This window comes from Lissotriton vulgaris, unplaced genomic scaffold (genome assembly GCF_964263255.1).
Source record: "Lissotriton vulgaris unplaced genomic scaffold, aLisVul1.2 SCAFFOLD_1107, whole genome shotgun sequence".
Taxonomy (NCBI): domain Eukaryota; kingdom Metazoa; phylum Chordata; class Amphibia; order Caudata; family Salamandridae; genus Lissotriton; species Lissotriton vulgaris.
In genome coordinates, this window is record NW_028250533.1 from 533,102 (window position 1) to 558,292 (window position 25,191).

General features: G+C 46.8%; 1 protein-coding gene across 1 annotated transcript in view; it reads right to left on the reverse strand.

The window, feature by feature from the left end:
• The window catches only part of LOC147663249 (NXPE family member 1-like), a 227,033-nt gene that overhangs the window by 3,200 nt on the left and 198,642 nt on the right, over positions 1–25,191 (reverse strand). The window contains exon 3 of the mRNA XM_086950586.1: positions 22,860–23,081. Coding sequence (XP_086806712.1) covers positions 22,860–23,081 — 222 coding nt within the window. The remainder of the gene's footprint in view (positions 1–22,859; positions 23,082–25,191) is intronic.

A 25,191-nucleotide genomic window follows, 5' to 3' on the forward strand; every position in this document is an offset into this window, starting at 1 on the left:
GCCATCCACTAACTCTATTTAGCGAGTTGCAATTTATTTGCGACTCGCTAAATATGATTAGCGACTTGCTATTAGGAAGAGGCGTTCCGAGGGTGTCCCTTCCTATTAGTGAGTCTGAGCCCTATGTAGGACTTTTTTCTGTGACCGCAATTGAAGTCGCAAAACAGTTGCAGTTTACCACCTACCTCAGAAGGGTGGTAAAGCACTCTAAAAAAGGAAGGGGTCCCCAGGGCACTCCATCCCCTTTGTGAATGCAGGGGAAAATATATTTTAGGGGCAGGCAGTGGTCCCAGGGACCACTACCTGCCCTTAAAAAATGAAACAAAAACGTTTCATTTTTCTTTTTAAATGCATCTGGTTTTCCGTTGAGGAAAATGGACTGTGTTTAAAAAAAACTGCTTTATTTAAAAGCTGTCCCAGACATGGAAGTCTGCTGAGCCCAGCAGGCCACCATACCTGGGAGGGCCAGCCCTTCCCTGTGGGGTCGCATATTGTGAGTGCCTCATTAATATTGACGAGGAATGCAATTTGCGACCCAATTTGGAATCGCAAACAGTGTCTAAGGCACTGTTGTACATTGTGATTTGCGACTCGCAAATTGCGACTCGCAATTTATCGCAATTTGCGACTCGCAAATCACAATGGTTGTACATCTGGCCCTAAGTTACCTATTACATTTAATAAGTGATAACTTGTTTGGGAACAGGTAGAAATATCATGTTTGGTGTCAAAAGAAATGTAATATAAAAACCTCTTCATTGATAAAGTCAGGTTTTAAGTCATAATTCTGAAAATTCAATTTTTAGAAAGTTGCCATTTTTCTCCACTGCAGCTTGTGTCCTAGGTCACATAACAGTGATTAGCATGACAAGTGATCTTTGTGTATTCCTCCCAGTCATCGACATAAAAATGGACTGGGATTTGGCAAGTGGATCATCCTGCCAAGATGTGTGGGCCGGAGCTTGTTCCCTTTCCCACTTAGATTTCAAAGGAGCTGCCTCAGGACACTCATAAGCAACACACACTAGCCTATTGTAACCCCAGACCCTTTGGTGCCAGGGTAGAGAGGAAGGAAATTTAAGAACCATCTGTGGGGGGAAAACTCCAGAAAGTTTCTGCCATTTCAAACCTGGCACCAGGTATAACAATAGGACCCTCAGACCAATTCTTCAGTGCATATATACATTAGAAATCCTCAACGAGTCATCAAGGGGCTTGCACCAATCTGCCAGATCAAGACGTACAAGGTGAAGGAGTTGCCCCGTCATCTGGCATCATAGCTGTAGGCTCAGATGCTTGACTTGGGCAGTAAGGCTGGCTTGTTTCACTCATTTGTCTGGAGCGTAAGAACATTATGGCAAATGTTTGAAATTAGTTGAGTCTCGTATAATGGACTTTCTGGGATATTGAACGGTCGCTATATATCCTTTATTTATCACGACTCTCAATGGATCTTCATCAGAGTATCAGTATTGCATTTCCGTTTTTGCTTGGCTAAGACTCAGTCTCTTCTTCAAAAAACATATCCCTAGCGCATCTGCGCTTACCTGTTTAGGACTTTATCTTTCTTTTGCATGTCCATGACACAAATCTTAACAGTGTCTAGAATTTGACTTGTTGTCCATTGTGGTAGCCTTGTCCCAATGGCTCCCTCAGACAGCAAGAAGGCAGTTCTTTCACTTGTTGTGGAATGGGGAGTTGACCGATTGACATGAAGCGCTGGGCCCAAAAGCTGACTTGAGATCAATTCCACTTTCTTCAGTATGCCAATAAATCACAAGGGTGAAATGCTTTCCTTACAGAAATACATGAAAATGCTCATGAGTCCATGTTACAGCCATGTTCTTGTTTCTGGGCGAGAATAGACATGTTCAGTCTGAGATAGACTTCGCCTGGCTTAGGCTACAATGTGTCTCTGAGCATGTTGAAATCCAAGAATTGAGCCTAACACCACTAGGCTTGCGTCTACACCAATCTCATTACGTAACCTTGGTCAAAAATAAGCATATCAGTTGCAGTTTCAATTGTGTGTTTGATTTTGTTGAAACTTTGATCACATTCAGAGTACCATTGGAAGGGAACATTCTTCCTTGTTAACTCACGCAATAGGGCACTCACCATGGCAAAAGTACGAATGTACCTGGAGCAATAGCTGGCAATACCTAAGAAGGATCGCACAGCATAGTAACATCTTGTGGGGCAGGTGGATGAGTATGCTTGTACTTTATCAGGGCCAAGTTTCATTCACTCTTCAGAGAAAATCTGCCCAAAGTATTTGAGTTTGGTTTTGTGAAATTACCACTTTTCTGCATTTAACGTGTGACCTGCATCAGCGAGAAAACAACACACTTGCGTAAGAACTTTGCCATGTTCCTTTTTTGTGGCCCCAAACACTAATATATCCTCACTGTGATTAAAATCATGGGTGACAGGTTGAATTATTTGGCAAATAACATCCTGAAAGATTTTTGCAGCTAACAGCACACAAAAACTGGGATTTTTTTGTATAGAGGTGGATGGAGCTCATGGAGTTATACCACGTGGAATTCCATTAATTTGCTAAAAACTCAGTGGAATTCCAGGTAGTTCTGAGAGCTAGCAGAGTTGCTCCACTCACCCACCCCTACAGTGTTTTGTCTACACTGAATGGCCCCTTTAAAGGTATTCATGTAGTGGAGACCAATCCTCTGCAAAATGAAATTACTACACTTGTGAGAGATACTTTATAAAACACCTTCCCACACCCCCTTGAAGACAAACGCAGCACATTATTTTTGACAGCCCATTAGAGAAACATATTGGTTTTTACCACTCAAATTGAACACTTAATTTAGATGTAAAATTTATCAGGCACGCAGCCGTCCATGAGCCATGTTTTATGTCAACAAAAAACATCACTGAATATTTCTGTTTGAAAATTTTATTTATTCCTTACCTTTTTTCTAACACCCTCAACCTCCCTCAAGCCCCTTGCGGGAACGAAGGGCTTCTTTAGCCTCCTCGTGCCACAAATACACCAGTTCTCTTCACTGTAGCCGCTGCACATTGACACTGCACTCCTTCACACAGCGGCGAAGCCCATGAGACTATCAGGGGGCACAGTGCTTGAAAATCTGCAATGGCAAGGCTGTGTAACACAGCCCGATACTCTCTGGCACACAAGACATAATTCCCTTGTTTACTTACCCCTCTTGTGCCTGCATCCTTATGGGGTCTGCCCGAAAGTCACATTGCTGTCTGTCAGTGCTGAAAAAAGAATGCTCAAGAATATAGGGCTGCAATAGAGCTGCAAGGGGTATGTTTACAATAACACACCCTGGCCCCCAACACAAGCAAGGGATTTTTTTCTTTTCTAGGTCTGTCCTTTTAGTTGGATTTCCAATTGTGCAGCAGAAAAGTCAATCTATGTAATGGGCGGACCAAGGCAGAAGCAGATTTTTGGAAGTCTGTGGGTTGTAGTTGCTTGTGAGGAGGTGCACTGCGCACGATTACATGCATAAATGCAATACCTTGTAAAACTTTGACTAGATAATGTTTTGTCAGTTGCGCAAGTCACCCCCACTCTAATTTTAGGCAGACAGTGTCTTGTGCTACTGGGGCACTGACTAACTTGCTAAGCTCCCATAATACACAATAATGGACACTAATAAATGGCAACAGGCAGACATGTAAAGGTTAAAAAACTGTGCATACATCATATAAAATAGTGGTGGGTGCTGGTAAATGCCATTGGCAGAGTTTTTACCAAACTCCGCCCTCCAAGCGGAGTGCGGAGTTACAAAACTCTGTGAAGACCACTGGCGGAGCGGAGTTTACCTCCCACCACTACTTTTGTATCTGAACAAACTAACATGAGTTAAAAAAGTAGTAATGCACCTGTGTTACACTTCCCGCTCTAGCTGACGTTATGCTTTGTTCAAAATCAAAAAGGAAAAAGACTTTGGCGCCATTCAGCTGTGTAATCATATCTGCTATGTGTGGATCTGATGTCTTTCTTTCTCGATTGCTTTGTTGGCCTGGCGCATATCACCACAAATGCGTCCTCACCTCAACTGTCCTCTTTGGCACTACCACTATGGTGGAAATTCATGGCATCAGACTAGCAGTGCACTCAATGATGTCAGGATTTAATAATGTTTCCAGTTGTCAATGGCCTCCAGTAAATGAAAAACAATCCAAAGGTGTCGCGGAGCAATAGGATGAATGTCCTCATTAATGTAAAGTTGCACCTTCATTGTCTAAAGTTTACCTAGTCCATGAAATAATGATGGGACTTGACTTACTATTTCAGAATGTGCATTGAGGTTGTAGTTAAAGGATATCAGTCCCATGTCACCAGCTGTAGACATATACTCAATGAAGCACCATGCAGAACATGAATTGGTGGTTGTACTGTTGTTTTCTTATGCCTATTGGTTGCAACAAATGACCCTTTTTGTAATAGCATAGAAGCAGCCCACATGAGCACCTTTGTTTTTGATGGCGTTAGACGTGGTACCGGAGACAGTTTGTTGTATTTTTCTGCCAGCATGATATTGATTGATGCTCCACTGTCCACAAAGAAAGTTCTAGGGCAACCATTCACCTTTAGCGGGATCTTGGAGCATGGGCCAAATAAGTCAGGTCATTTCATAAGGTGATCTCTCTTTTATTTGTTTTCTTCTTTTCAACAGCGATTCCTACATGTACATGTTTTTAGAGGTTGACATCACCATTGCACACTCATCTTCTTCACTGCCACTTGATGATGATGCTGAAGAATTTTTAGAAGATGATTTTGATGACAAATGACTTCTCTACTGGCCTCAATTGATATTGCCATTTAGCCTTATTTGCTTGGCTAGATTGCTTCTTTAAATTTCTGGCGCCTATTTTCTCTTCTTGTCGTGACAGACTTAGTTTCTCTTTAGCTTTGCAAACTGTTATGAGATGTTTTTTTTTCTCTCAGAGCCTTTGCATGTCAGTCAAATGGTTGGACATTTATCTTCGTGTTGGAATGAAAATCTATATCGGAAACACAATTTCTTTTTCTTCTGAGCCATTGTATTCTGGGCCTCCACTTTGTGATTTTATTTACTTTTCATGATAAATGCATATTCATTCTGGGTTGCTCTAGTTTCCAGTTTAGCAGCCTGTCAATATACGCATTCCGGAGTTCTCGCAGCCATGAATACATTTCCTAGACTGACCGTCTCACTTAGCATGCGTCGTCTGAATGCATCAGAGAGGTTACTATTATTGACTCTGAGACACATGACATCTTCATTATTGAATTCACTGAATTTGCAATGCTTAATGAGGTAATCAAAGTCTTTCAGCAAACTCATTGATCGTTTCACCAGCTTGTTGTTTGGCCTGATTGAAAATGTCTCTTTCATAGTCGACATTCAGCATTGGATTGAACTTGGCTTCCAACGTTTTCATGATTTGACAGTACAAGATTTTGTCATCTTGTGATATTTTCTTTGTCACACATTTCACACCATTGCTTGCAAGGTTCTTTAAGTATTTGATGATCTTTTTTAGTCATCTACTCCTTCTAGAGCATCTATGAAGTCATCGAATGTTTCAATCCATGCAGTCCATCTTGAGCCAATATTCTTGGCAGTATCAAATTGTGGGGGTGGTTTCAAGAACTTGGCTGCACCATATTTGGCATTCTTTTCTGCAGCCATTTGAGAACTTCAATTACTTGAAGACCTTTTGAGTTGTGCTGAGTTTCTGAGGCTGCCTTTTGGGTAATTTCTGCAGGAACCAATAGCTTCATAAGCACAACCCCCTCATGTGCTCAAGTCGCCTCACCAGAGTTTCCAGTAGTACTCTGCTTTGTCTGTGTTTTAGTGTTTCTGTTTTGTATTGATGATGGCTCTCTGTTACTCATGTCATGTTACTTTGGTCTTACCAGTTGGCTGCTGGCAGGCTCTTTGATGGTGCTTCTCTTTAGGCCCTTCATCTTCTTTGAGGGTCTTGTACGAGCTAGAGCAGTGCTTTGATTCCACGTAGGCCAACTATATCTTGCTTCTTCAGGCCCACATGGTATGCACAAGCAGTTTGCTGGATCTCAGAAAACTCTCAGGGAGAGCAGTCTTGTTTCTTTGGGACACATATCAACCACTCATTGTAATTGAACAACCCCAGATCTGGAGCATGCAGACAATTACCTCATACACAGTGCTCTGTAATACACATCTTTATTCTTCGTTATGCAACTGTTAAGTAAACGTACTGCGTTATAGACTATGGATCACACTTAGACACACCCAAATATCTCCTCACTGATTACATAACTTTGTAACGGGTCTTCTTAGGACCACAAGGGTCCTACTGCACATGGTCACAAGATACTATAACCTGATCCCTGTATCTGGCCGGCACTTCATTGTGGTTGGCCTGAACTTGTGACTTTCCTCCAGTCTAGCATGACCAGATGACCGTGAGTGGCACTTTGTGCTTTTAGGTACTATATTTACTTAAAACTTTGAATTAGCACAATTTCATTTCTATACATTGGATTTTGTCATTTTGTTGTCATTTAATGTATTACATTTTACTATATTTTTCAATATTGGCTCCACTTTATTACTGTTTGTGTGCTGCAAAAATAAGTTTCACATTGCCTTTATGTTAAGACTGATTATGTTCATGCCAAGTTACCATAGAATTAAGCACAGGTTAATTTAACCTTTTTGTTGTTCACCCTGACAGCGATTGTTGATGTTACTTAAGAAGGGTTCACACTCCCCAAACAACAACCCAATTTCCGCAAGGCACTAAATCAAGAAGAGAGTGTTCCAATGAAAGTTCATTGAGCATCAAAATAGCATTAGAGATAAAATATCATTGGTGGAAAGAAGCTGTACAATACTGCAATCCAGATTACAAATATTCATTAGCTGAAATCTTTTAACAAGAGTCTGCAGTTAGAAGGAGGGAGGCTTCTCTATGAGTGTGGCGAAAAGTGACTGAAGAGCAACTGGGTTAGTGATACTTGCGGGTTTGCAGAGGCTAGTGAGGTCTTTTTGAGGATGTAATGAGGATGATGTTTTTACAGAATGGTCAAATCTTGACAGCTTAGAGGCCGAAGGACGTTTGGTAAAAGTTCTTCTGTAGCCATGAAACCGGTCCCAGGATGCTTGTATTCCAGTCTAGGAAGCACTTTGCCTGGCAGTTCAGGCTGGACTGTTCCCTTAGGCAACAGGGTCAAGCAAAATTACAATGGATTAAACACATATCTGTGACTGGGGGTGAATGTTTCACAATGGTCAACATGCCGTACATCATCTTTTTCTATTGCATTTTCACCCTAAGGGGGAAGGGTATGGCCAGACATGGGTCCCGCGCTTGCTACACCACAGGTTTCAAGCTAGCCTGGCTGATGAATGGTGATACCCAAAACTGGTCCAATGGATGCTTGTTTCTGGTCCAGAGAGGAATTGACCTGGCAGTTTGGGCTGGACTGTTCCAGTGGAGAGCAGGGTCAAGTGAGAAGGGTATGCCATGACATGGGTCCTGAGCTCACTATGACACCGGATCTAAGCTAGTCTGGCTGATGAGGGGCGAAAACCCAAACTGGTCCAAGGTAAGCCTGGGCAGTGAGCTCCACTCCGTTCACGGAGTTTGCAGAGTTTTGCATACTCCGGGGAGCACGCAGAGTTCCTAAAAACTCCACGCTGTGAAGCAAAGCAGAGTTTTTTTCCTTCCCCCTGCTCTTCAACGTCAAGTTGGTGAGCGCGAGTGAGGAAAATCCACCGCCCAACAAGATTTTTCCTTGCTTGCGCTCGCCAAGGTCTAGTTGGCACGCATGGGTGAGGAAAATCAAACTCCTGGCGAGTTTTCTGAACGCAGGTGGTCTGATTTCTGAATGGGAGGGGTCACAGCAGTTCACGACCAATCAAGTTGAGAAACCTCCAGTTCACATTGAGAATGCTGCTGCTCGAGTAGAAAATCTACTTGAACAGCAGAAAGGAAACTGTGCCCTCTAGCGCTGCACATTGTACAGTTTGCAATGATTCTACAGCATTGTACAAACACATGGTGCTCAAATTCACTGCGAGCGGCATTACCCTAATGCACTCCGCCGCTTGCAGGAACTAAGCGTAGCGCAGCAGAGTTTTTGTTGTCACTTCGTGGCGTTCTGCACAGCGGAACTCCATGAACTCTGCCCAGGCTTAGTCCCAGGATGCTTGGTTCCAGTCTAGAGAGGAGTTGGCCTGGCAGTTTGAGCAGGACTGTTCCCAACGGAGAGCTGAGTCAAGACTGATTTGCATTTGTCTGCGTCCGAACTGTATTTGCGTGGCGAGAATAAAACACAATGGCCCTTATTTATGGGGCCGTGCGTCAGTTTTGCGCCGCCGGTGCGTCACTTTTTGTGACGCACCAGCGGCGTACAAAATGCGCCTTGTTGCGCCATATTTAAAAAGTGACGCATCTAGGTAGATGCGTCACTTTTTAAACCCCTGCTCCACATTATAACTGCGTCAGGTATAATTTATGCAGAGGGGGCGTTCCCCCGCAAAAAGCCTCGTAATAGTGACGCAGTGAAATCTATGAGATTTCACTGCGTCACTTTTAGGATGCTGTTGCGTCAAAATCTTGCGCCTGCCTCACAGCAGGCGTAAGACTGACGCAAGCCCTTTCACATGGGGCTTTCCCCATGTGAAAGGATGCATTGCTGGAGTTGCGTCACTTTTGTGACACACTCCAGCAATTCGTCACTTTTGCGCTTACAGATGCGTCAGAAATACTGACGTATCTGTAACTCCTTGCGCCATGATGCGTCATACATTAAATATGACGCATCATTGGTGTCGCACGGAGTGCGCAGTGAAAAGTGACGCATCGCTGTTTTCACGCAGCGATGCGTCACTTTTCATAAATGAGGGCCCATGGATTTAACCCATATATGTGACTTGGGTTAAATGTTCGATTTGTTCAGCATTCCATTCAACATCTGTTCCTTTTGCATTTGTCACCGTGGGAAGGATATGCCCAGACTTGGGTCCCTTGCAAATTCTCACTATCAGATCCTCGTCTCCCAACATGTAATCAAATCGGGATGGCCCTGCTGAATTGTAGGTCCCTGCCTAAACATGCTGTGGAGATTTCCATGCTCCTACAGGACTACTGCCTTGAGGTTCTGTTCTTAACAGAAACCTGGCTCTCCCCAGATGCCGAATCAGACGTTGTTCAGGCTTCGCCCAAGGGCTACCTGATTCAATGCCTCGATAGACCTAATGGCAAGGGGGAGGAATAGCAATTATATATAAAAATCACCTGACCTGCAGTATTCTTGATAGCCCCACCTCAGATTGTGAAAATGTTCTCTTCACTATTCAATTCTCCCCACTGAAGTCACTATCTGGGCTCTTTATATACCGCCCCTGGGAGCAAATGGGCAATTCTGTACAACACTCATGGAGACCGCCCTCTCCCTGGCCAGCACCTTACCCAACTTCACAATCTTAGGAGACCTGAACCTCCAATTTGATAACCCCGTAGACAAAGTGGCGAGTGAACTAGCACTTGACCTCTCAACCTACCAGCTTCATCTTATGAATTGTCAACCCACACATATGAAAGGATACCTTCTTGATCATATCTTTTCGACTCGCTCTGAACTAATAATGTCATAGCCGGTACCCGTGCCCCTGTCAGATCACTTGTTAGTCCCATTCAGCTGGCACATACCCGCCACCCCTCTCCCCAGACCAGCTCCCAGCACCTTCTAACGACCTTGGTCAAAACTTGCATTGGAAGAATGGAGACAACAACTGGAACTCGCCCATCCTCCACACAATCCCGATCCTTCAGTAGCAGACATGAAGTTCTCCGCAGGGATAGAGGACTCACTGGTCATAGTTCTCCCCAGAAAAGCTGCCCCAAAACAAGTTAGAAAGACCAAATCCCCCTGGTTCACCCATGAACTTTGCCTCCTAAAAAAACAATGTAAAATTTCAGAAAGAGCATGGAGAAAAGAATATGCTACCTCAAAAAAAAATAGAATACCGACAATCTATTTTAGCCTATAAAACGGCCCTTAAAACAAGTCAGGTTGCCTTCTTTGAAGAAAAAATTAGATCCTCCACCAGCTTATCCAGGCGAACTTTCCGTATTGTAAAACAACTCTTGAAAATTCCTGACCCTCCCCTTCCCCTTGATCCCTCCAGTCATCGCTCCAATGAACTGGCTGAATTTTTTGCTAACAAAATTCAAAATATCCTCAAATTCCTCCCGCCCAGCAATTCCCATCCACCTCCAGAACCATGTCCCTCTGCTTCTCAGCATAAAGACCCTAGCCTAGAATCATTCTCTCCAATCTTGGAGGAAACTCTTCTTCCCATAAATATATTAAAATTGGTCTCACTCACCATCAACCTCATTAATGCCTCCTTAGCATAGGGCACTGTTCCCCTTAATTGGAAGAGGGCCATAGTAAAAGCACTTCTAAAAAAGCCCCAACTGGATCCAACAGATCTAAGTAATTACCGTCCCATCTCCCTTCTGCCTAGGATCAGTAAGGTGGTAGAAAAATTTGTCAAATGCCAGCTCTCCGCCTTTCTCGAATCCTGTGACTCACTCCACTCCTCACAGACGGGCTTCCGCCCCGGCCAGAGCACGGAAACCGTTTTGCTTGCAATCATGGAAGAGGCAAGAAAGATCCTCGACTCAGGAGGATCCATAGCTGTGATCCTCCTCGATCTGAGCGCAGCCTTTGACACGGTGAACCACAACACCTTGGTTCACCGGCTCAGGGGAGTGGGAGTCGCCAGTACTGCCCTGTCCTGGCTGAAATCCTTCCTTCAGTACAGAACCTTCCAAGTTCTTGAGGGCAACATTAAATCCCAACCTACTCCGCTGCACTGTGGAGTTCCCCAGGGCTCTTCTCTGAGCCACACACTTTTCAATGTTTACATGTCCCCCCTGGAGAAAATAGTTACCCCCTATGGGATCAAACTAGTCACCTACGGAGAGGATACCCAGCTGATCATATTTATGAATCTCTGGATCGTTCCGCTGAAAACCTATGTTCCTGTCTTAAAGACATCACTGTTTGGATGACCAATTCCCACCTCAAACTGAACAGTGGAAAAACAGAGATTCTGGTATTAGGCAACCAATCTAACTTTTCACCCGAGACCATGTGGCCACCCTGCATGGGACCAGCACCTATTCCTAGAGAAGACATAAAAAGACTGGGAATATGGCTCAGCCACGACCTCACATTAAGGACCCAAGCTAGGAAAATGGCGGGTGTCTGTTTTGGTCTCCTCCGAACAACACGCAAAATGCTCCCCCTCCTACCTCCTGACTCCAGGAAACTTCTCATCCAGGGGCTTATTCTTTCCAGACTGGATAATGGCAATGCCTTATATTTGGGTGCTCCCAAAACAGTCATTGCCAAACTCCAGGTCATTCAGAACTCGACAGTCAGGCTTCTCACAGGCACAAAATACCGGTGCTCAGCTAAACCCGCCTTAAGATCTCTCCACTGGCTACCAATACAGGAGAGAGTCCATTTTAAATCCTTGTGCACCTCTCACAAGATCCTTCATGACAAGGTCCCCCTATTCTTAAAGACATGATAAGACCATACAAAGCCAATAGAAACCTCCGGTCTGACCTCTTACATTTAGCCTTCACGCCTAGAATTAGAAGGCGCGCACAGTGGGCCGTCTCTTTTCTTACATCGCTCCTAAGCTTTAGAACGCCCTGCCTCTTGCCATCCGCAGGGAAGCCAACCTCCTATCCTTCTGAAAACTTTTGAAAACTTGGCTGTTCCCTTAAAACCCATTGTTCCCGCTAGCACATTCTCCAGCGCTGGGACGCCCCCGGGTAGCCACGCGCTTTATAAATCATCATTTCATTTCATTTAATTTCATTTCCCTTGCTTCCTATGACACCAGATTCAAGCTAGCCTGGCTGATGAGGAGTGATACCCCGAAACAGGACCCAGGATGCTTGTTTCTGGTTCAGAGAGGACTTGGGCTGGCAGTTTGGGCCGGACAGTTCTCGTGAGGAGCAGGGTCAAGACTGATTTGCATATGGCTGGGTTAAAACTCGAACAGCATGGAGAGCAAAAAAAAACAATAGACTTAACCCAGATCTTTTACTAGAGGATAATGTTTCATTTGTTCATCATTCCGTCCATCATCTGTTCTTTTCACATTCACTTTAGGACAAGCAGGTGGACAAGCTATGGCAAAATTTTATTTCAATTAGCAAAACCTGGATTTGTGCTATGTAACTATGATTGAATGCTATCTCGTGCCTGGTGGAAAGGTGCTAGATTCATTGCAGAAAATATACCCACAGAAAGGTCTAAGGTGATACAAGACTTAGAGAAGTGTTCCTGCAAGGCAGGTGAGGACAACATTAATATCATGTAATAACTTTACATGATATTCACAAGTGCAGTAAGCAACATGTCCATTATACAGCGTCCAATCAAATGTAACCTTGGACCAATGAAGTTCACTTAAAATGCCCAGACCCACCAAATCAAGGTTCTCAAATTCTGCAATCTGCCAATGCCCTGCACACGCACAACGTGAAGAAAATAATTCAGGACCTAACTCTGAGCACCAACTCAGTGTTGGCTCAGCAAGAGACCATGCAGTTACAGGTCGAGTGCACAGAGGATATAGTGAAAACAAATGACAGCAGCTCAAGCAGTAGATTCCAGATGAGCATACATTCTGCCATCTGAACAATGTAATTCACTCATGAAATGCAGGAACCAAACCTAGAGGATCATATCTTCTGTTAGAAGCAGGAATTCACTCCTACCATTGATGGGGGTCTTAAAAGTTCATTATAAATTATCTTATCAGATAAAAATGGTTTGATGGAAATGCCTATGAGTGGTATTGTGATTTCATTTGGGGTATTATTTAGTATGCATATGGGCTGCCAGCCGGGATTGTGCTGGCTCCACCTACTCGGCGAATGGGAAAGAAGACCTGAGATGACTGATGAGGTTGACTTTTTATCATTTGTGTGACTGTTTTATCTTTTTTTTTTGTAAATTTCTTTATTAGGTTTACATCTCCAGCACAATAAAGTAAGCAAGGTACAAACATACAGCGTAGCCGCCTTTTCGAAAGAGGTCCGTATATCAACAACAACAATTGGCAGGCTGTATAACGATGACGATGATGGCGGAGGTTCCTTCGTCTACCACATTTGCAGTTACATTTCCGTTGAAACATTAGACAACTGTATGAGAACTCCCCCCCACCCCCAACCATGTTCCCCCCCATACCCACCCCCTCCCCTGCTGCCGGGTCCATAAAAGAAACAAAAGATAGGGTAAGAATCACGTACTCCCTATGGTGGGTCACTGTGTGTCACTTCTTCGTGAACTGGAGCCTCCCCTGCCCAATGGGTACTGTTATGTTATGTTATGTTATTTTTATTTGTACCGCACACAGCTGCCCCAGCAAAGGGGCGTCCTGGCGCTTTGAGAAGGTAGACACAACAGATGAGCTAAACAAATAAAAAGGTCTTGATAGCCCGTCTAAACTGAAGGAGCTCATCGATGGCCCGGATTTGTGGAGGAAGAGAATTCCACCAGCTCGCTGCCAGGACTCGAAAGGAGCGGCCACCAATTCTGCTCAACTTAAAACGCGGGACCACTGCTAAGTTCTGGCCTAGCAATCTAAGAGTGCGAGAGGGGACATAGGGGATCAGCAGTTTCTCCAAGATTTGTGGGGAAGTACCCTTGAGGATTTTAAATGCAAGGCAGAGAACCTTGAATCTCATCCTCTGCTGCACAGGGAGCCAGTAGAGAGAGCGCAGGGCATTGGACACCGAGCACCGCCTAGGCAGACCTGTCACCAGTCGGGCCGCAGCGTTTTGAACCCGCTGGAGCCGCAGAAATTCTGACTGGTTAACCCCCGCCAGTAGGGAGCTGGCATAGTCCAGCCTGGACAGCACTGATGCTTAGACCACCAGCTGTCTTGTGGGTGCATCAAAGAATTTGAGGATGGGTCGAAGTCCTCTGATGATGCCATAGCAAGAAGCCCCCACCTTCTTGGTATGACAGATGAAACTCAGCGAAGGATCAAGCCACACCCCCAGGTTTTTTATCTCTGCCGCTGGGAAGCGAGTCACACCCAACTCCGAAGGCCACCATTTGTCACCCCACAAAGCCACCTGTTTACCAACCACCATAATCTCCGTCTTCTTGGTGTTTAACTGGAGACAGTTGGAGTTCATCCAGTTAGCCACTTCCCGCAGACCATCACAGAACCTGGGACCCTCCAGGTCTGAGTCCCCACTCAGTGTGACCGCCAGCTGCATGTCATCTGCGTAAGAGACCATGGTCAGGCCCCACCGCTTGATGACCGCAGCCAACGGTCTCACATACAGATTGAAAAGGGTGGGACTCAGTGATGACCCCTGTGGGACTCCCTGGTCTAACGGGTAGGATGACGACTTACCGGGCGGGATCGCCACCTGGAATGACCTATCCGTAAGGAAGGATCGAAACCAGTGCAAGACGGTGCCAGAAACGCCCACTGACTCCAGAAACTGACTCCGAACTGCCCTGTGTCAATTGGACGTCCTGTCCCACAAACTCCCACAAACTCTGGAAGCATTGCCCCCAAGCCAGTAAGACCTCAGGTAGTTTGCCATCCCTCCTAGTATTCCGCATGTGCCCTTCCTCTGCCAGTGCCCACTGCTGCAGGTCCGCCCTCCATTTCAGCATCATCGGGCCCCGTGGGGACAACCAATGCATTGCAATATGACAGAGGGCTGTGACTAGGCCTACCATTTGGAATCGCCTCCTTACTTTTCGTTTGGGATCCCAGGGGATCAAGCCCAGGAGGCAAGCACGTGGGTCCAGGTCTATTATCCACTCCGTCACCCTCGCCAGAACCTCCAAAACCGACACCCAGTATGACTGGAGCACGGGACACGCCCACACCATGGGTATAAAATCCGCCCGTGCACTGCGACATCTCGGGCAGCGGGAATCTCTGGTACTATCAATGGCCTGGAGCCACTTGGGTGAGAGGTAAGTGATGTGTATAATATTATATTGGATTTGCTTGAAGCGGTTGCTCACTGATACCTTCCGCACACTTTCGTGTATTTTTTCCCACTCACGGGGGGTAATTTCATGCGGATACGCCTGCTGCCATTTATCGTCTACCGCCAGGGCCCACAACTTTTTATCTTCCCTTAATGTCCTGTGGAGGTGAGTCACAAACTTACGGCCCCCCGCCATTGCCAACATGGTGACCAGAGTGCGAGTGTGCAGAGGAGCCTCCAGAAACAAGGGCCAGAGTTGCCGCGCTGTTGCCGCTATATTAGCGTATTGGAGAAATTGCCCCGGTCCCAGCTCGAAGGAGGTCACCGCCTCCTGATAAGTGATAAATTTATCATCTGGATAAAGGTCAGCTAGCATCAGGCAGCCTCCCTCCTTCCACCTGTCTGTTGACATGACCTGTTCTATCTGGGTAAAGGGTGGCATCAGCCAGAGATCCATGTTGGGGCGAACGGCCTGTTGTGAATTAGGTGCCGTACCACTCGATCCCATATCATGGCCACCAACCACACTAGCGGGGGCCATGGTCTCGTTGCCCCCCCACCTGCCATAGCTGTGCTCCCAACTGCACGCTCCCGTAAGTACCTGCCAACAAGGACCTCTCCCAAGAGTGGTCCGTATCCAGCCATGCAATAGCATGTTGCAGTTGTGACGCAAAGTAATAAAGTTCCTTAAACCCCCTGCGCCCCATCTACGCTTCAGGACCTCTAGACTCACCCTACACCATTTCCCGTTCCACAATAGGAAGACTAACAGGGAATCCAGTTCTTGAAAGACCTGGTGCAGCAGTTCATAAAAGGACCCTTGCATTGTGTACAGACAGCGTGGGAAGACCACCATTTTGATTAAGGCAATCTTTCCCATCAAGGAGAGCTTAAGGGGGTTCTAGAGTGTGATACTCCCCCGCAGACCCCAGATTATCCTACCCATGTTGTGCTGGAAGAAGGTGGCCTAGTTCCGTCCAATCCAGATCCCCGGATAGCGAAGCATATCGTCTACGCATGGGAGACCCATATCCGGGAGTTGGACACCCTCCCATTCGGACTGCTCTCCAATCGTGCAGAGCGGAGATTTTGCTTTATAAACCGCAAGACCAGTAGCGGCTGCAAACCATGACAGTGCTGTCATCAAGGTCGGCAACAACTGCGTCGGCTGATTCAAATAAATCAACGCATCGTCCGCATACGGGGACACCACGTGCTCCATATCCCCCACTTGAATGCCCTGACCCTCAAGTACCGTGCGGAGATGACATGCCAGCGGTTCCATTGCCAGGGCAAAGAGTAAGGGAGAGAGAGGGCACCCATGACGCGTCTCTCTGGTTATGGGTATTTCGTCCAACACGTATCGTCCCGTGCAGACCCTGGCCACTAGCCGAGTATAAAGCAGCTGTATCCACTTTGGAAACCCCTCCTCCAATCCCAGTTTCAAAAGCACCTTCCAGAAATAGGCCCAACAGATCGAGTAGAACGCTTGTTCGATATCAAGAAATACTAGTGTGTTTTGCTGGGCCCGTCCCCCTAAGGCTTGCATGACGTGGGCCAGGCGAGAATGTTCCGCAATGTATTCCTGCCCAGAATAAAACCCGACTGGTCCTCGTGGACCAGTCGCCTAAGGTAGGGGAGGAGTCTACTGGCCAGCACCTGGCTGATAATTTTCAAATCCACATTCAGCATGGATATAGGCCTATACGATCCGGGAAGAAGAGGATCTTTGCCCGGCTTGGGGATCATAACTATCGTTGCTGCCCGCATGGAATCTGGGAGCGAGCCTCGGTCGTAGGCCTCCATTGCAATTTCAATGAGTTTCGGGACCAAAACCCCCTTGAACTCTTTATAGAGTTCGGCAGTTAATCCGTCCATCCCTGGGGATTTTGCTGTCTGCAGGTGGGTGATCGCGGCTCGTAATTCCTCCTCCCGGAGGGGCCACCCCAATTCCTCCTGACTGTCCGCGTCCACACAGGGCAGCTGCGCCCCCTCAAGATATGTTTCCACGCCCTCAGGGCCCGCAGAAGGCTGAGACTCTGAGTATATTTTACATAGATGGGACCGAAATACATCATTAATCGCCTGTTGAGTATACACCATCTGGCCCACCTCATTCTTCAGTGCCAGAATAAGGTGGGGTTGAGTTTCTGCCCAAATTACATGTGCCAGCAGCCTTCCAGCCTTGTCGCCCTCCGAGTACCATCGCCACCTGCTGGCCCTTCTATTACATTTGCAGAGTGCGGCCCACGTGTCCCCCAGCTGCTGGCATGTGGCCGTCTATTCAGGCAGCCTCTCCTTGTCTGTGGGAAAGTCTTTTTCCATCACTGCCAGACAGTCCTCATACTGTCGGAGATTCTGTTTCAACACCCTTTTTACCCCTACCTCCGTGGACAAACAATTCCCTCGAATTACCACTTTCATAGCATCCCATTCAGTCACCCTGGTGCTAGCCGAGCCCCAGTCACCTCCAGATACGTCTCGAGCCCCTGCAAAATAGCATCCTTATAGGTAGGGCCTATATCCAAGGCCTCCATATTGAGCCTCCAGAGCGGGATCTTGGGCCGTGGTCTGTCTACCTTATACTTGAGTAGGAGCGGGAGTGGTCGGACAGGTAGCGAGCCAAATATTGGATCTCCGCTACTCAACACGTTGCTGTTCCCTGGAGAAAGAAGTAGTCCAATCTGCTATGGGTATTGGCAGCAGGCGTGTAGCACAAGTACACCAGATGAGCTGGGTTGCAGTGCCTCCATGCATCCAACAGGCCATAACTCTGGAGCATCTGGTTCATCGCTCCCCTCATCCTAGGTTTGGCATCTAATTTTGGGGGGTATCTATCTAGTTCCCCATCAAGGGCACAGTTGAAGTCCTCTGCAACCCTGCAACAAGTAGCTCCGTGTCTGGGTCCAGGCCTAACTGTCCCAGCACCCGCAGTGCCAGTCATCACTGTTCGGAGCATAAACATTCACCAAGCATACACTACGCACATCTAATGTCCCCACCACTATCACAAACCTGACCTCCGGATCCAGTTTAGTGTGCATGGCCTTGAAAGGGACTCCCGGCGCCACCCATATTAATGCACCCCTGGCGAACCCGGAGTAAGATGTGGCAAAAAACTGCCCCCGCCATGTATGCTGGACATACTTGAGACAGTCTCCTCAAAGGTGCATCTCCTGTAGCAATGCAATGCTGACCCCATAGCGCCGGAGGTAGGTGGCCACCCTAATTCGCTTAATCATGTTATTGAGCCCCCTGACATTCCACGTTACCAATTTGTACCTTTGTGTATCACCTGTCATGAGTCAGCAGTCCATGATATCGCAGCACCCAGCTAGCATACAAGTGATCCCCCACCACAGTGTAATGTGACCCTCAAAGAAGCAGACAACTTATACATCCCATAACAAGGTTACGATTAGGCCCGGCAGCATCCCCCATACAACCAAAACAAGGAACCCCAACACCCCCAACCCACAGGCGGTAGTACTGCATCTCCTAACTCAGTCCTAGTCAGAAGACTCCGAACCATGCCCCAGAGCTCCACCCACCCCCCTAGACCACCCCCCTCAACTTGCAATCAATTAATAGAAAAAACAACAATTGTATGTTCACAAGTCCAGAAGAGTCCCTCTCCCCTTGCTTGGATGTTCAGCCGACTGACTGGTACCGCGCAGCCCTGCCCAACCAGTGGCCTAGCCGGCCGTCTCAGCACTCTACAGCCGGCCAGTTCATTTTATACTTGGCACTATAGTGTAGCCGCTGTAATAAACAGGTTTACAGCCCCCCTCCTCCCTTTGTCCCCTCAGTCCACAGGAGGTCGGCCTCTTCTATAAATCACTCAGGCCTGTACAGTTCCCCCCGGGTAAAAGAATAAAGATACTCACAGTGTCTAAGACCCCATGTTTCTCGCTCTGACAACCGGGTCCACCAGTCATTTGCAGGTTCAACAGTCGGGCTGGGGGCACCTCCCGAATCCGACTGTGTTTCCTGCACCAAACACAATGGGGAGAACTGGTTCTGGGTCGGGATCGCCTCCAGTCCGCCCGGAGAGTGCCATCCGGACCCACTGTGATACGCCCACCCTGCGAGAGCACGTTCTCCCGGGGGTTGATCTCCCTCTACACGCCGCTGGCTCCGCCACCGCCCACTCCGACGTCTCTACTCTGTCGCCGTGTTGCACTCGGAGCCTGGCTGGGAAGAGCAGGCTATATTTAATATTCTAGCTTCGCATCCCTCGTTTAACCCGCAGAAAGTCATTCCGGAGATCCTGTACCTTCCTCGCATAATCTGGGAAAATATGGATGTCATGGTTGTCAAATCTGGGCGGGTCTGTTTTGCGAATATGTTGAAGGATCAAGTCCCGGTCCCTAAAATTGAAGAACCAGGCTATTATGGCCCTAGGCGGGGTTCCCGGCTTCGGCGGCGGCCCCAGGGTGCTGTGAGCCCTCTCCACTGCAAACAATTTGGATAGTCACAGATCCAGAAAAACCTTGCCAATCCAGGCCTCTGGGAATAGGTCCGCCGTCGGCCCTTCTGTCTGCTCCGTAAATCCCAGGAAGCGAAGATTGTTCCTCCAAGACTGCCCTTCTCCATCCTCCGCCCGGACCTCCAACCAGGCCGGATGATCCTGGAGAGCTGTGATCGTCTCCCTCAGCGGACAGACTTCGGATTGCAATGCGCTCAGGTCTCCCTCCGTGGTGGTAACTCTGTCCGCCACCTTTCTGAGGTCCAGGTGCAGATGGTTGATGTCCATGGCCATCCCGTCCATTTTGGTTTCCAGCGCCACCCTGGAGTCGCGAATTGCTGCTAAGATATCGGCTTTGTCCTGGGCTACTGCATCTTGGTGGGTCTCCATCTCCCGGTCTACTCTGGGGCGTTTTGCCGATGTGGGGCCTGGGACCGTGTACTGCACAATCTTATTCGCCTGGTCTCCCCTTGTCTGCCGGTCTTTCCCCATAATAGCGCGACCGCTCGAGGGTGCCTCACAGGGCACGTCGCAGGGGGGGTGTGGTTATCTAGCGCAACCACAGCTGTGACCGCCTCGTGAGTCTCGGCCAGGCCCCGGTGGTAGCCACGCAAATCCTGTCGGTTCTGGCCACAAGTTACTGTCAATGCAGTCCAGGCCAGCCGTCGCGCCGCTTCTGGGTCCCGTCAGTGGAAGTCACGCTACCACACACCTGCACCCTTGCGGTATGTCAGCCAGGGAGCCCCAGCGCTTGTCAGGATAATATTGCCTGCATAGACGCTGCTCTCCACACCCCGGCCCTGCGGGGATCTCACCTCCAGGCCCCAAAGTCTCGTCCACGTGTCAGCCACGCATCTGTACACTGCAGGTCCACCCCATCACCAAATCGGGGCCTCCAGGGCACCGTACTGCAAGGAGGGGCGGGAGGGTCAGGCCTCAATATGTCCAGTCTAGCGTGCGGGTCTCCGCGCTGCCTCTATGCACCAGGAGGCGCGGCGCCAGTGGGTCACACCACACCAGCCGCCCATAGGCCTAGCTCTCCCAATCACCCCTCTCCATGGGCCAACAGTCTATAATTCCCCCGCCGCTGAAGCGTCACAGGGTCCAACTGTCCCCCAGGGGGTGGGAGGAAACGGTACCCAGGCAGCCCGGTCTCAGCGGGCACCGGTCCCGCTGTGGGTCCCCCTGGCGCCCCCAGGCAGACGCAGCCGGGACGCCAGCAGGCCGCTCCTTACTGGCCTCACGTAGGTGCAGTCGCCGAGGGTCCGCGGCGATCCGCCCACCGGCCGCACCTCGCCGCTGTCGATTACCTGCACTCCCCTGCTGGGGTCCGCTCTCCACCCCGCCCCCTCACACGGGAACACCGCCAACCTCCAGGGCTTCTTCTGTCACGACGGCGCACCTCACCTCGGCCGCCATTTTCAGGCTGTAGGTTCTGGCGGGTCCCCCCGGCGGGCCGGGATTCCCACAGTCGCGGGCAAGGATTTCCACGCAGCTCTGGCACCGCGGAGGTCCAGGGGGGCTTCTCACCTCAGGAGCAGTGTCAAAAACATTATTGTGCCAGGATTATTCAGGATTATGGAAGCGGTGGGGCAGGAGCTGGACGAAAACGCGTCTAGCCGGCCGTTTTGTTAAGCCACGCCCCATGACTGTTTTATCTATGTACTGTCAGTTCATGAGGTCAGTTGTAAATTAAATTCTAGAGATTCTGGAATTGATTTTCTTTGGTATGAAGAGCTGTGTTGTAGTTTTGTTTTATTCCTTCAATCGCTAGCAGGGGCGTACCTTCAAGGGGTAGTTTGGGGAATTACACCCCTCTAAAAAATGTATCCTGTAGTAAATTGTTGAGTACAAGTTCTTTCATTCGGGTAATGAGAAGTGCCTATCAGATTTCACCTGGAATTTTTATAGGCCCAAACTGATAAAAGCACACACTCTCTCATCTATGTTTTGCTATCCTTAAAAAAATGTTGATTAGTTTGAAAACCTTCGTGTTTTCGGTGCCCCAAAAAATCCACACTCCTCTCTCTTTCCACTACCCATTAAGACCTCTGCATATCCTGCTTCTCATATAATGTTTTAAACAAGATATCCCAGCATGATTGTTAGGAATTCGTAAGCTTACTCCCACCCAATCATACTGATCAAGTTATGCCCATGATCGTTAGGTCCCATTGCTGAAACCTTTTTACATGTATTTCCTTCTAGCACCTTAAAAGGTAAACGCATCCTTCTGTTTATATTTGTCCCGTCCATAGTAACCTAAGAACAGCTTTTTGCATTTTTGGGCTTAGTTCATCCTAAAAGACAGACCTTGGAAATCTGATCACCCATCATGATCTACTGGTAGGATTAAGCTGCCATTAGAGCGACTCAGGTGTAGGTTGATGGAAATGTTCCCAAAAACCAGGGAGAGTTTGTATGTTTTCTCCTAACTAAGCCTTAGTGTTGAAGATCCTTTCCTAGCGGCATACTACATGGGTTAGGAATTGGGCAATCTCTGCTTCTAGTTTGGCCTGGGAAGTGGGTCTTTTCCAAGGGCAAAGGGTATTTTCTTTCTTGCTTCAAAGAGAGTCTCTTTCACCTTTCCTGCAGAATTGCGGCACTTTTATCTTGTGAGCACACAGTATGCCCAGCAACCACCCTCCTAGTCAGAGAACATTCTGTGAAAATGTGGTTCTATTCAGAGGGATCTGGCTACTACAGGATGGTACTATGACCCCTCTCCTGGTTTAGGTAGTGCCACCCACCAAAAGGAGAGTCTGCCCAGTGCAAGAGTTTCTAGCTTGAGAGGTCCCATGTACCGGGAGCTTCATGGATGACTGCATGCTACTCTAAGGATCCCGCTATTAAGCTCAAACTCAACATGAAAGATTCCTTTCTTCCTATATCCACATGGCTTAATTGGAGGAGATCACAGGTTTGACCTTTGACATGATCTCCTATCAGCTACCTTGGGGTTTTGTCTAGATCTCGTCCTTATTTCCTTTCTAGCACATAACCAATTGTGAACTATTATGTGTTAAAACAATTCTGAATCATTAGTCAATTTCTCTTGCCAATATATTCCAGTAGATGTTTAACTTTACCAGATCAGTGGATATCCCCATGAAGAAGTGGAGCTTGGGAAAGTAATCCCACCTCACCCTGTGTCTGTGGAATGAGGACAAACATTAACACAAGACACATACAGGAAATGTTAACACAAATGATCAGGCTTAGAGTAAATATAGAGAATCACTTCACCCTACTGCACACCCACCAATTTGAGTTCTGAGAATAAACAAAGGAATTGTGAGATCTAAGATTATCCCAAAGAGATTTCTGCTTCTCACAAGCATAAATGACAACCTACTCTTCATCATGCTTCCAAAGTACTCTATCCACTGGCGCAGAGTGGAATCTCCCATTAGGTAGATCATCTTATGTCGCAGGCACTTGTCCATCTGATTGCCAGTAGCTGTACTGGAAGAGATGGCACAAAAAGATGACTTCCACTCATTTTTCAAGAAGTATCCACCCGGAACTGGAGATTTCATTCCAATCTTGCACGTTTCGTTCAAAACTGAGGTGGTTCCTGACAAAAAAAACAGACATTGAACTTGGTGAGATTCCTAGAAGTTTGGAAGTTCACCTTGAGGAGATATGCATAAATGCTAATTTTAACACAATGCAACCTTGTCCGCAATTATTTAATGATCTCTAGTTGCACAGATTTCTATGCATTTCAATAAATAATGATTTATACTGAAATTTTAACTGTATTAAAAGGGATTTTAATAATGGCCATAATGGTATGTGTTCATTGTAACAATCAGCTCCACAAGACTTGAGGCATGTGCTAATTTTTTGTCCAGCATTGCTGTTCTTGAGCCAACGTTTAATAGAATGTTTATTTTGAATACTTCTGATGGAAGACAAGTTCTGTGTGTTAGAACTAATCGGAGGACAGCATTAGATATTTGCAAGATATATAATGTTGTTTAAGGTTTTTTACCATTGTAACTGGTATTTTAACTAATACTGTATTGTTTACAGTATAATCTGTGTGTTTGTTCACATTATGGGGTCCACTTAACGTGCAGAAATAAAATATATGAGAACGTTGTGAGAATACATTGCATAAAGTGATGCAAGAGCACGGATGTCTGCAAAGTTTTTTTCATGAGCCCCATATCCCATGGTCTAATAGTCAATGGTTTTGATTGACGTGACCCTAGGCATCAATTCTTCAGACATTCTCAGTGAATTACCTTGCGCAAATTCTCCCACCCACTCAGTCGCAGGCAATGCTGTAATGAAGTATGAACGATCCACACCAGGCAATTCTTTGTTATGCAGGAGACTGTTTATTAACAAATACCCTATGCAATCAGCTCTCTGCACCAACTGTCAGCTCCTCGAATCCCCCGCTCTGTGTTCCATAGTGGAACTATGATACATCACTCTTCTTCCCTCTTATATTTAACAATAACTTTGGTTAACCCCAATACCCTCTTTGTTCATATGAAAATAGCAAGAACATTAAAAACAAAGTGACATCAAAAACACAAGGGGGCATATTACCAAGCAATAGCGATAATTATCGCTATTGCTTGGTTAGAGACAAAAATTTATCACCGACCTGCTGCGATTTTTATCGCAGATATACCTTGGTATTACCAAGGTTTATCGCAAATGCGATAAAAATCGGCCGCAATGCATGAATCTCGCTGAAAAGTCAGCGATATTCATGCATTACCGAGCTAATGCTCTTAGCCATGTTATCCACCTACCATTGGATAACATGGCTAAGAACTGCTCAGGGGCAGGTGTTAGCTTTTGGAGATAATCGTGCTTAGCGCGAATATCTCCAAAAGTTGGTAATAGGAGATAGCGATGTTAGCGACTGTTTCCAGTCGCTAACATCTTGGCACGCCCACTTTGCATGTCATTAGTGATAAATATCGCTGACATGCAAAGCGGGGCCCAAGATGGTCGCTATCTCCTACTAGCTGTCACTAACTGGTGTTAGCGACAGCTTAGTAATAGGGAGATAATTTTATCTCCGCCGGAGATAAACCCCATTGATAATATGCCCCAAGATTCACCTCCTCAGGGAAAAAGTAACAATGAACACTGTTGTGAACTTAATTTTACTTTCTAACATAGTCAAAAAGATATGCTGGTGTTTTGCTTATCTTCTCGCTTCTCCTGTTAACCTCAAGACATTCCAACTGTGATGGAGCACCAGAGAATGAGCGAGCCTCCATTACTCTATTATTTACACCTTGCACACAAACCACACAACTGTGATTCCAGATTCTTCCATCATTAGCTTTTACTGCATTTTTGAATAATTTCACCACTTCTTTCACCTTGGTGAATTTTGACCAATCTTGACAGCCCACATGTGCCTTAATCTAAACTCTTTCTCCCAAAGTAAACTCAACCTTTTTAGCACACTTATGGGCATCAAAATAACTCTTTCTTTTCTGTTAAAAATTGATTGCCTTCTCTCTCCACAGTCTGATCCGTTATCCACCCCAGGCAAAGTTTAGTCTTGGGAGTTCACACTTTGAACAACTCAAACGGAATCTTACCAGTGGTGGTATGAGGGGACATTCTGTGTGCAGTGATTCTGTTTTGTAACCCTGTTCTCCAGTCCACATTGTTCACCCATGCTAACTGTATCCCTTCTTTCAAAG